Source organism: Rhinopithecus bieti, unplaced genomic scaffold (assembly GCF_001698545.2).
Source record: "Rhinopithecus bieti isolate Rb0 unplaced genomic scaffold, ASM169854v2 scaffold_15283, whole genome shotgun sequence".
NCBI classification, from domain to species: Eukaryota; Metazoa; Chordata; class Mammalia; order Primates; family Cercopithecidae; genus Rhinopithecus; species Rhinopithecus bieti.
Window position 1 is genome coordinate 195,370 of NW_016808172.1, and position 11,824 is coordinate 207,193.

Sequence of the window (11,824 nt, forward strand, 5' to 3'; positions counted from 1 at the left end):
TTTTTTTTTTTTTTTTTTTGGAGTTGGAGTTTCACTCTATTGCCCAGGCTGGAGTGCAGTGGCTTGATCTCGGCTCACTGCAACCTCCACCTCCTCAAGCGATTCTCCTGCCTCGGCCTCCTGAGTAGCTGAGACTATAGACGCACGCCACCACGCCCCGCTAATTTTTGTATTTTTAGTAGAGACAGGGTTTCACCATGTTGGCCAGGCTGGCCTCGAACTCCTGACCTCAGGTGATCCGCCCGCCTCGGCCTCCCAAAGTGCTGGGATTACAGGTGTGAGCCACCGCGCCTGGCCCCCTCATACAGTTTTTTATGTGGATGGGGCCTAGGGAATTCCCCCCAGCAGCCGTGAGGGAGCCTGGACGTGATGTTCCCCCATGTCCCAGAGGAGAAAACAGGGTTAAGAGAGGTCAGGTGGGATCAGAACCCAGACCACACGGAGAGTCTGCCTCCAGAGTCTGCCAAGCCTGGGTTATGCAAGAAGGAGGCCGTCTAGGGGAGTTGCCCCAAGGGGTGGGCTGGGCCGGAAGGCACGGATGGGATTGGGACTCAGCCCCTCCGACCCCCCAGGAGACACAGGCCGTTGTTGCCGCTGAGCTGCTGTGTGATCCTGGGCACCTGCTGACCGTCTCTGAGCGGTGCTGAGAAGCAGCGGGAGGGCCAGGCAGCTAAGGGAGGTCTCGGCTGAGTTCTGGCTCCTCGGGGCCGCGTGGAGGCCCTGGGGGTGAAAGGGCAGCCGGCAGCGGGCACGGTACCCGCCCTCGCCCAGACTGGTATCGTCTTTCTCCCTCCTCCTACTCTGGACTTCGTTTCCTGAGCTCAGGTGGGGCTGGGGGGGAGGGGCACACCTGCCTTCCCTGGGTGGTGCCTCTGTCCCCTGGCAACCCGGCGGGCAGGGCGGAGCTGGGAGGCCTCTGTGCCCATCCAGGCGCCAGAACTGAGGCTGCAGGCTGTGGAGCCAGGAGCCAGAGGGTGAGCCTGGGGGTGCCCCGAGCCAGGCCGGGCGGGGGTCCTGTGTGAGGTGGTTGGTCCCACATTTGGCGTGGGGGCGTCGTGTGTCTGTGGGCAGGATCTGCTTGCCTGGGGGCACCTGGGGTCCAGAGAGGTCATCGCCCCTGCAGCCCCCCTGGGGCGCCTTCCCTCTGCTCCCCCCCGCCAGGTGCTCTGGGGCCTCAAGGGCACCCACTGGGAGAGCAGAGGCCCTTGTCCCTGAACTCTGCTGGGGCTTTTGAACCCCGAACCCCAGAACCCTCCGAGGGAGGGGCCGAGTTGGCACCCTCATGGTCAGAGGTCAAAGGGGCCCCTCTATGGAATTCCAGAGGCTTCTGGAGAGATGCTTATCTGTCCTCCCGGGCCCCTGACTGGAAGGCTCTGGGCAGTAAACACCCCCCGTGGGACTGGGGGCTGGTTTGGGGACACGGAGGAGGGGTGGCTGAGTGCAGGTGGAAGCAGCCTCAGGCTGAGGCTGCGGACTTGGCCTGGGTCCTTGAGTGGGGGCAAGGTTCTAGCCTGGAATCCCGGGCGGCCAGCAGGGACTCAGCCCAGCGTCTGCCGTGGAGCTCCGCCCAGGAGCCCAAGGAGCCGAGATGAGTCAGGGATGACTACAACCCTGAGGGATGGGAAAGAGGAGCCGGCCCCTCCCTGCTGCATGGCCTCCTTGCCTGAGTCCTGGCCCCGCAAGGGAACCTTTGCCCCTCGAGTGGAGGCCAACTGGCTGATGAGGAAGGAGGTGCGGCACCAGGGTCCATAAACCCAGTTTCATTCTGGTATCAACAGGGTACAGGGTGGGGCTGGGAGGAGCAACTCAGGGGGCTTCCTGTAGGAGGAGGTGATTTGGAGCAAAGTCTGAAAACTGGCTTCAGACACTTGCTGTGTCATCACTGTGTGACCTCAGATGAGCAGGTTCTCCTCTCTGGGTCTCAGCTCCCTCTCTTGAAAACCGGAGTCAAAAACAGTTCCAAGGCGTTGCAGGAGGAGTCACAGGACGCCGAGGTCCTTGACCACCGCGGGGCCTTGCAGGGGCCATCTTCCGTCCTGGGGCTTTTCCCCCGGAGGGGCAGCGCCGCTCCCCAAGGGCTTTCCAGCGGGGAATGCCAGCCATGAGAGCCACCGTGGATCCGGGGTTTTTTGGCCGACACGATAAAACCGTCTCTACTAAAAATACAAAAATTAGCAGGGCGTGCTGGCGGGCACCTGTAGTCCCAGCTACTCGAGAGGCTGAGGCAGGAGAATGGCGTGAACCCGGGAGGCGGAGGTTGTAGTGAACGGAGATCGCGCCACTGCACTCCAGCCTGGGTGACACAGCAAGACTCTGTCTCAGAAAAAAGGAGGGGGGGTGGCACGGAGGCACAGGCAGCAGGGGAGTGGACCCAGTAGCCTCGAACCCAAGAGCCGGAACCCAGGCCCCACCCGCTGGCTTCAGTGAATCACTGGGGAGGAATGAGCGGAGGATGCCGTGCCTTCATCCCCACCCCACCCCACCAGAAGACCCAGCACCTGCTTGAGGCTGGGCGGACGGCTCCCTTTCTCCCAGAGTTGACGTCTGATGTGGGTTATAAATCCCGCTGTGTAAACCTCTGTCCACTCACTCGGCAAACATTCCTGCACCCGCCCTCCCCGGGGAGCCCCAGGTTGCAGGGCATGGACCTGCCCAGCCCTTCAGGGCCAGAAGGGCATGATGGGGCCGGTCTGCATTCCACAGTGAGCCTGACCCCCATGTCTGAGCAGCTGGGGTGAGTGGTGTTTGCTCAGTCAGTATTAGGCGCCTACTGTATTCCAGACTCTGGGCTGCAGGAAGTATCCTGACCTGTGACCACAGCAGGAGAGGGCGAGGCCTGGGCTGACAGTTTCGGATGGGAGAAGGCAAGGCCTTCAGGGAGCTGGGCAGGCGGTGTCCATGGGGGAGGAGGCCTCAGGTCAGGGGAGCCGTCTGTGCGTCACGCTTTGGGAGGAAAGCCCAGTTCTGTTTGTGTGGGATTTATTCACCAATGCTGCCTGGTTTTCAATGTTTCCCCTATTTTCGTTTCTGACATTTGATACGCGTGGAAGATTGCATGACACATTACGTGTTGGTTAAAACACAGCTCCCCACAATCTCTCCACTTTATGCTGTTTGATGCCACTTTCCAGTTCAGAGAGGGGCTGAGTTTTTCTTTTTAGAACTACATTGAGGGGCTGGGCACGGTAGCTCACACCTGTAATCCCAGCAAACTTTGGGAGGCCGAGGCGGGAGGACCACTTGAGCCCAGGAGTTCCAGACCAGCCAGGGCAACATAGTGAGACTCCCATCTTTACAAAAAATTAAAACACGAGCCAAGCATGGTGGCGTATGCCTGTGGTCCCAGCTATTAGGGAGGTTGACGCAGGAGGACTGCTTGAGCCCAGGGGGTCAAGGCTGTAGTGAGCCAAGATTATGCCACTGCACCCCAGCCTGGGCGACATAGCAAGCCCCTGTCTCTTTTTTTTTGAGACGGAGTCTCACTCTGCCGCCCAGGCTGGAGGGCAGTGGTGCATCTCAGCTCACTGCAAGCTCCACCTCCCGGTTTCACGCCATTTTCCTGCCTCAGCCTCCCGAGTAGCTGGGACTACAGGCGCCCGCCACCACGCCCGGCTGATTTTTGTATTCTTAGTGGAGATGGGGTTTCACCATGTTGGCCAGGATGGTCCGATCTCCTGACCTCATGATCCACCCACCTCAGCCTCCCAAAGTGCTGGGATTACAGGTGTGAGCCACTGCGCCCGGCCGCCCCGTCTCTTAAAAAAAAATGCTGCTGGTTGGTATAAAGGCAGTCGATCAAAATAATAGCCTTGGTGGGCCTGGGAGCAACAGTCCTGCTTTTGGGGGGTTTGTTTGTTTTACTTTTGAGACAGGGTCTTGCTCTGTTGCCCAGGCTAGAGTGCAGTGGCACAATCTCGGCTCACTGCAATCTCCGCCTCCCAAGTTCAAGTGATTCTCCCACCTCAGCCTGCCAAGTAGCTGGGATTACCAGTGCCACCGCCACCATGCCCAGATAATTTTTTGTATTTTTAGTAGAGACTGAAATTCACCAAGTTGGTCAGCCAGGTCTCAAACTCCTGACCTCAGGTGATCCACCCACCTCGGCCTCCCAAAGTGCTAGGTTTACAGGCGTGAGCTGCTGTGCCTGGCCAACAGTGCTTTTTTAAGTCAGGAGAAGCTCAAGCGTTTGAGGTCCCTATGTCCTCAAGTGAGCCTTCCTTTCCTCAACTATAAAAGACGATGCCTGCTGGACGTGGTGGCTCACACCTGTAATCCCTGCACTTTGGGAGGCCGAGGCAGGCAAATCACCTGAGGTCAGGAGTTCGAGACCAACCTGGCCAATATGGTGAAACCCATATCGACTAAAAAGCCGGGTGCGGTGGCGGGCGCCTGTAGTCCCAGCTACTCAGGAGGCTGCAGCAGGAGAATTGCTTGAACCTGGGAGGAGGAGGTTGCAGTGAGCCGAGATCACATCACTGCACTCCAGCCTGGTCAGCAGAGTGAGTGAGACTCCGTCTCAAAAAAAGACGATGCCTAAGATGGGTGCTCGGTACATGAAGGAGGTGCTCAGATGATGGCTCTGAGGGAGGGGCAATCTGGGTTACTTCCTGGATGAGATGTCTGTGGGCTTCAGCAGAGGAAGCTGTGGAGAAGCAGAAACAGGCGGCCTCGAGGCAGAGAGAGCTGCAGGTGGAGGAGGAGGGTGAGGTTTGGGGTGGAGGAAGAGGGCCTGGTTTGGGGTGGAGGAAGAGGGCCTGGTTTGGGGTGGAGGAAGAGGGCCTGGTTTGGGGTACAAGAGGAGGGTCTGGTTTGGGGTGGAGGTGCCCATAGAATTTGGGGTTTTGTGCTAAGGCCAGGAGCAGAGTGTGAGAACTGTGCCCTGCAGATGCCAGGAGCCACAGAAACGTGCGAGCAGTGTGTGACCTTCGGGAAGGCTCCTGGAACTGAGCCCCGCAGCAACCTGGACGCTTCGGAGAGGGCCGAGAGCCTGAGGGCACTGGTCAGGGTGTCACCCGCAGGCTCCACGGCCCCACCTGGGCCCAGCAGGACAAGGTCCACGGCGTTCCTTTGCCCATCCTGGCTTTATGGCGACAAGACCCAGGCGGGGTTGTTGTCTCAGATGGGACGAGGTGTCCAGCTGGGCAGGGCAGGGTGGAGAACCAGGATGTGGGAGCCGGGAAACTGGAGTTGCTCTCAGTCCTTCCCCTCTCTGGGCCTCGGTTTCTCCATTTGACATCCCTCAGCAAGGGACCATCTGTAATTGTCAGACGAAAAATCCCGCACCAGGAGTCTCAGAGTGAGCTCAGGATGGAAAGGGTCTGTGCACAGGAGACGCAGATAAACATGGCACAACCCAGGGAGGCTTCAAAGATCCAGGCTGAGGCCAGCCGCGGTGGCTCACTCCTGTCATCCCAGCACTTTGGAAGGCTGAGGCAGGAGGATCACCTGAGGTCAGGAGTTCAAGACCAGCCTGGCCAACATGGTGAAACCCTGTCTTTACTAAAAATACAAAAAATTAGCCAGGCATGGAGGTGGGCGCCTGTAATCCCAGCTACTCAGGAGGCTGAGGCTCGAGAATTGCTTGAACCTGGGAAGCAGAGGTTGCAGTGAGCCGACATTGTGCCACTGCACTCCAGCCTGTGCAACAGAGGGAGACCCTGTCTTTAAAAATAATAAATAAATAAATAATAAATAAATAAAAATCAGGCCAGGCACCATAGTTTATGCCTGTAATCCCGGCACTTTGGGAGGCCGAGGAGGGTGGATCACCTGAGGTCAGCAGTTCAAGACCAGCCTGGTCAACATGCTGAGACCTCATCTCTACTCAAAATACAAAAATTAGCTGGGCGTGGTGGCAGGCACCTGTAATCCCAGCTCCTCAGGAGGCTGAGGTGGGAGGGGCAATCTGGGTTACTTCCTGGATGAGATGTCTGTGGGCTTCAGCAGAGGAAGCTGTGGAGAAGCAGAAACAGGCGGCCTCGAGGCAGAGAGAGCTGCAGGTGGAGGAGGAGGGTGAGGTTTGGGGTGGAGGAAGAGGGCCTGGTTTGGGGTGGAGGAAGAGGGCCTGGTTTGGGGTGGAGGAAGAGGGCCTGGTTTGGGGTACAAGAGGAGGGTCTGGTTTGGGGTGGAGGTGCCCATAGAATTTGGGGTTTTGTGCTAAGGCCAGGAGCAGAGTGTGAGAACTGTGCCCTGCAGATGCCAGGAGCCACAGAAACGTGCGAGCAGTGTGTGACCTTCGGGAAGGCTCCTGGAACTGAGCCCCGCAGCAACCTGGACGCTTCGGAGAGGGCCGAGAGCCTGAGGGCACTGGTCAGGGTGTCACCCGCAGGCTCCACGGCCCCACCTGGGCCCAGCAGGACAAGGTCCACGGCGTTCCTTTGCCCATCCTGGCTTTATGGCGACAAGACCCAGGCGGGGTTGTTGTCTCAGATGGGACGAGGTGTCCAGCTGGGCAGGGCAGGGTGGAGAACCAGGATGTGGGAGCCGGGAAACTGGAGTTGCTCTCAGTCCTTCCCCTCTCTGGGCCTCGGTTTCTCCATTTGACATCCCTCAGCAAGGGACCATCTGTAATTGTCAGACGAAAATCCCGCACCAGGAGTCTCAGAGTGAGCTCAGGATGGAAAGGGTCTGTGCACAGGAGACGCAGATAAACATGGCACAACCCAGGGAGGCTTCAAAGATCCAGGCTGAGGCCAGCCGCGGTGGCTCACTCCTGTCATCCCAGCACTTTGGAAGGCTGAGGCAGGAGGATCACCTGAGGTCAGGAGTTCAAGACCAGCCTGGCCAACATGGTGAAACCCTGTCTTTACTAAAATACAAAAAATTAGCCAGGCATGGAGGTGGGCGCCTGTAATCCCAGCTACTCAGGAGGCTGAGGCTCGAGAATTGCTTGAACCTGGGAAGCAGAGGTTGCAGTGAGCCGACATTGTGCCACTGCACTCCAGCCTGTGCAACAGAGGGAGACCCTGTCTTTAAAATAATAAATAAATAAATAATAAATAAATAAAATCAGGCCAGGCACCATAGTTTATGCCTGTAATCCCGGCACTTTGGGAGGCCGAGGAGGGTGGATCACCTGAGGTCAGCAGTTCAAGACCAGCCTGGTCAACATGCTGAGACCTCATCTCTACTCAAAATACAAAAATTAGCTGGGCGTGGTGGCAGGCACCTGTAATCCCAGCTCCTCAGGAGGCTGAGGTAGGAGAATTGGTTGAACCTAGGAGGCAAAGGTTGCAGTGAGTTGAAATCGTGCCACTGCACTCCAGCCTGGGTGACAAGGCAAGATGTCACCTCAAAAATAAATAAATAAAAATAAAAATCAGTCCAGCACAGTGGCTCACGCCTGTAATCCCAACATTTTGGGAGGCCGAGGCGGGTGGATCACCTGAGGTCGGGTGTTCGAGACCAGCCTGGCCAGCATGACCAAACCCCGTCTCTACTGAAAATCCAAAAAAAAAAAAAAAAAAACAATTGGCCAAGCACGGTGGCAGACGCCTGTAATCCCAGTGGAGGTTGCAGTGAGCCAAGATCGTGCCACTGCACTCCAGCCTGGCAACAAGAGCAAAACTCGATCTCTAAATAAAATAATAAATAAAAATTAAAAAGGCTGGGTGCGGTGGCTCACGCCTGTAATCCCAACACTTTAGGAGGCTAAGGCAGGCGGATCACAAGGTCAGGAGTTCAAGACCAGCCTGGTCAACATGGTGAAACCCCATCTCTACTAAAAATACAAAAATTAGCCAGGTGTGGTGGCGGGCGCCTTTCGTCCCAGCTACTTCGGAGGCTGAGGCAGGAGAATCATTTGAACCCAGAAGGTGGAGGTTGCAGTGAGCCGGGATGGCACCACTGCACTCCAGCCTGGGTGACAGAGCGAGACCGCTTCTCAAAAACAAAAAACAAAACAAAACAAAAACTCAAGGCTGAGCTGGACTCCACATGGCAGGGGTGTGTGTCTGGGAGATAAGGTGGGCAGGGCACCCTGATTTTATTGGGCTGCAAATGTTAGATACATGTAATGCGAGTTGTTGGGGTAGTAACAGGGGCGTTCAGAGATTCAGGTACGGTCGGAATCAGGGAGCTTAAAAGTCTTCAGGATGCTTTGTTGGTGTTGGGCTTGCTCTGAAGCAAGCTGCACCCGTTGGGGGGCACTTCTGCCCCCAGCAATTCACTGTCTCATCCCATCAGCCTAACAAGACCAGCGGGAACAGGGTCCCATCTTCCGCATTAAGTGTAAAGTCTCAGGGTCTCATGTCATTGGCTAGACTGGGTCACATGCTCATCTCTGAGCCAATTACAGAGGCCAGAGGGTGAAACGCTCTCACTGGCTGGACTAGGTGACTTACCCATCTTGGAACCAATCACAGAGGCCAGAGGGTGGGCTGCTCTGATTGGTCAGGAGGAGTCATTTATTCATCCTTGAACCAATCACAGAGGCCAGAGGATGGGGTGCTCTGATTGGCCAGGCTGGGTTACTTCCTCATCCCTGAGCCAATCACAGAGGTTAGAGGATGGGCGGCTGCGACTGGCTGGACTGTGTCACCCACCCCTAAACCAATCACAAAGGCCATTTGATGGACACTTTGCCCTTTGGGGGACTGGAAACTGTTCCTCTCCCCAGGTGCTCTGACTTGATGGCCATCATTTCCTTCTCCTCCCTCAGTGAGCCCAGAGGTCTCCAGCCCACGGGAAGGTAGAGGCCAAGACCCTGGAGGAGATGGACCGCGTGACCAGATACCCCATCCTGGGCATCCCGCAGACACACCGTGCCACCGGCCTGGTGCTGGATGGAGACACCAGCTACACATACCATCTGGTGTGCACAGGCCCTGAGGCCAGCGGCTGGGGCCAGAATGAGCCGCAGACATGGTCCACTGACCACAAGGCCCAGCAGGACGTGGGGAGGCTGGGGGTGACCTACAGCGTGCGTGCCTACCCTGGCCAGCCGTCCCCACGGGGACTCCACTCGGAGGACGGGGAGGATGAGGGTTTGAAGGTTTACCACCTGGGTGCCAGGGATGCCCACCAGGGACGCTCAACATGGGCCCTCCACGCAGAGGACGAGGAGGACGAGGAGATGAAGATGTACCACCTGGATGCTGGGTACACCGTCCCCAGGAGGCAATGCGACCTGGAGCGGGAGCGCTGGGCCATCATCCAGGGCCAGGCAGTCAGGAAGAGTGGCACCGTGGCCACGCTCCAGGGCGCCCCTGACCACGGAGACCCCAGGACCCCTGGCCCACCTCGGTCCACGCCCCTGGAGGAGAACACAGTTGACAGGGAGCAGATTGACTTCCTGGCAGCAAGACAGCAGTTCCTGAGTCTGGAGCAGGCGAACAAGGAGGTCCCTCATAGTTCCCTGGCCAGGGGGGCCCCTGCAGGCATATCCCCAGGGGTCAGCCAGGCCCCCAAGGCCTTCGACAAGCCCCACTTGGCCAACGGGCATGTAGTCCCCATCAAGCCCCAGGTGAAGGGGGTGGTCAGGGAAGAGAACAAGGTTCGTGTCGTGCCCACCTGGGCCAGTGTCCAAGATGTGGATGACCCTGGCTCCCTGGCCCCAGTGGAGTCCCCGGAGACTCCCAAGGAGACGCCCATCGAGCGGGAGATCCGACTGGCTCAGGAGCGTGAGGCAGACCTGCGAAAGCAGAGGGGGCTTCGGCGGGGATCTGACCACCAGGAGCTGGTGGAAATCCCTGCCAGGCCACTGCTGACCAAGGTGAGCCTGATCACAACCCCACGGCGGGAGAGAGGGCGCCCGTCCCTCTACGTGCAGCGGGACATGGTACAGGAGACACAGCGCGAGGAAGACCACCGACGGGAGGGCCTGCAGGTGGGCCGGGTGTCCACACCCGACTGGGTCTCGGAGGATCCCCAGCCTGGACTCCGGAGAGCCCTCAGCTCAGACTCCATCCTCGGTCCGGCCCCAGATGCCCGTGCGGCTGACCCAGCTCCAGAACTGAGGAAGGTAAACCGTATCCCACCTGATGCCTACCAGCCGTACCTGAGCCCCGGGAACCCCCAGCTAGAATTCTCGGCCTTCGGAGCATTTGGCAAGCCCAGCAGCCTCTCCACAGTGGAGGCCAAGGCTACAACTTCACCAAAGGCCACGATGTCCCCGAGGCATCTCTCAGAATCCTCCGGAAAACCCCTGAGCACAAAGCAGGAGCCATCAAAGACTCCTCGGGAATCCCTGCAAGCCAACAGGGGTGTCGTGAGGTGGGAGTACTTCCGCCTGCGTCCTCTGCAGTTCAGGGCCCCAGACGAGCCCCAGCAGGCCCAAGTTCCCCATGGCTGGGGCTGGGAGGTGGCTGGGGCCCCGGCCTTCAGGCTGCAGAAGTCCCAGTCATCTGACCTGCTGGAAAGGGAGAGGGAGAGTGTCCTGCGCCGGGAGCGAGAGGTGGCAGAGGAGCGGAGGAATGCTCTCTTCCCAGAGGTCTTCTCCCCAACACCAGATGAGAACTCTGACCAGAACTCCAGGAGCTCCTCCCAGGCATCTGGTGAGAAGGGGCTCCAGGGACTGGCTGCTTGGCTCAGGGCAGCAGAGGCTGGAGCAGGGGAGGGTGGGGAGGTGGAGTTTGAGGCTGTCAGGAAGGGCTGGGGTTGGGGAGACAACACCTCCTGACTGTTCATCCCCTCAGTCTGCTGGTTTGTCTGTCTATTAAAAATGTAGATTTTGGAGAGAAGTGTCAACTTTATCTTAGGACTTTTGCTTTATGGATTTGGATGCCTTGTTGTTAGGCGCATAAATGTTCATATATGTTTTGTGGTTTGCTTTGTTTTGTTTCGGGATGGAGTCTCACTCTGTCACCCAGGCTGGAGTGCAGTGGTGCGATCTCAGCTCACTGCAACCTCCGCCTCCCGGGTTCAAGTGATTCTCCTGCCTCAGCCTCCCTAGTAGCTGGGATTACAGGCATGTGCCACCGCGCCCGGCTAGTTTTTGTATTTTTAGTAGAGACGGGGTTTCTCCATGTTGGCCAGCCTGGTCTCGAACTCCTGACCTCAGACGATCCACCCTGCCTTGGCCTGCCAAAGTGCTGGGATTACAAGCGTGAGCCACCACACCTGGCCTGTTCATATATGTTTATCCTCTTGGACAATTGCACCTTTTTATCAATATGAAATATTCCTTGTGTCACCTTAAATGTTTTTCACCTTGCATGTCAGCACATCTGTGCATCCAATTTCTCCTGACTGGCTACTTTGGTCAATCTGTCAGTTTCCCAGCTAGTCATCTGCTCTGTCTGTGCATACACCTGTCTCCTTCGCTGCTGGCTAGAGACTCTGTCTCCCGAGCAGAGGTCTGACAAATGTTCTCGTGTTCTGCCCTCCCTGCCCCCCACAGGCATCACAGGCAGTTACTCCGTGTCTGAGTCTCCCTTCTTCAGCCCCATCCACCTGCACTCAAGCCTGGCGTGGACGGCGGAAGATTCAGTGGACAGTGCTTCTCCTGGGCAGAGAAAGAAGGAACAATGGGTGAGTCTGGAACCTGTCTCTGCAGAGGCCAGGCTGAGATCAGACAGCCCCTATTAGGGCCACGGGAGGTTCGAGCAGGACTCAAGCCTGACCTGGGTTCAAGCACTGTCTCCCTTACTGCCCCCACCCCTGGCCGTTCCTCAGTCTCCTGCAGATGTCAGGTAAAAGATGATAAACTGGATGCCCTCCTATCTCTGGGCTTCTGCTTGGAGAGGCCATATAAGCTGGCGTCTTTATCCCCATCAGGAGGTCATCTCCAGGATCAAAGACCAAAGGACCAGCTCTGCTTGGAGGAAGAGGACAGTGGCAATTTGTCATCATCACCAGCATTAGTTTCTTTTTTTTTTTTTTTTTT

At 57.5% G+C, this 11,824-nt stretch overlaps 1 protein-coding gene across 1 annotated transcript in view; it reads left to right on the forward strand.

Annotated features, from left to right (window-relative positions):
* The first annotated feature begins 877 nt into the window (after nucleotides 1-877).
* The window catches only part of MISP (mitotic spindle positioning), a 20,936-nt gene continuing 9,989 nt past the window's right edge, over nucleotides 878-11,824 (forward strand). Inside the window, 2 exon segments of the mRNA XM_017885673.1 lie at nucleotides 878-974; nucleotides 8,660-9,117. Of these exon segments, the coding sequence (XP_017741162.1) occupies nucleotides 8,714-9,117 (404 nt within the window). The 5' untranslated portion in view covers nucleotides 878-974; nucleotides 8,660-8,713.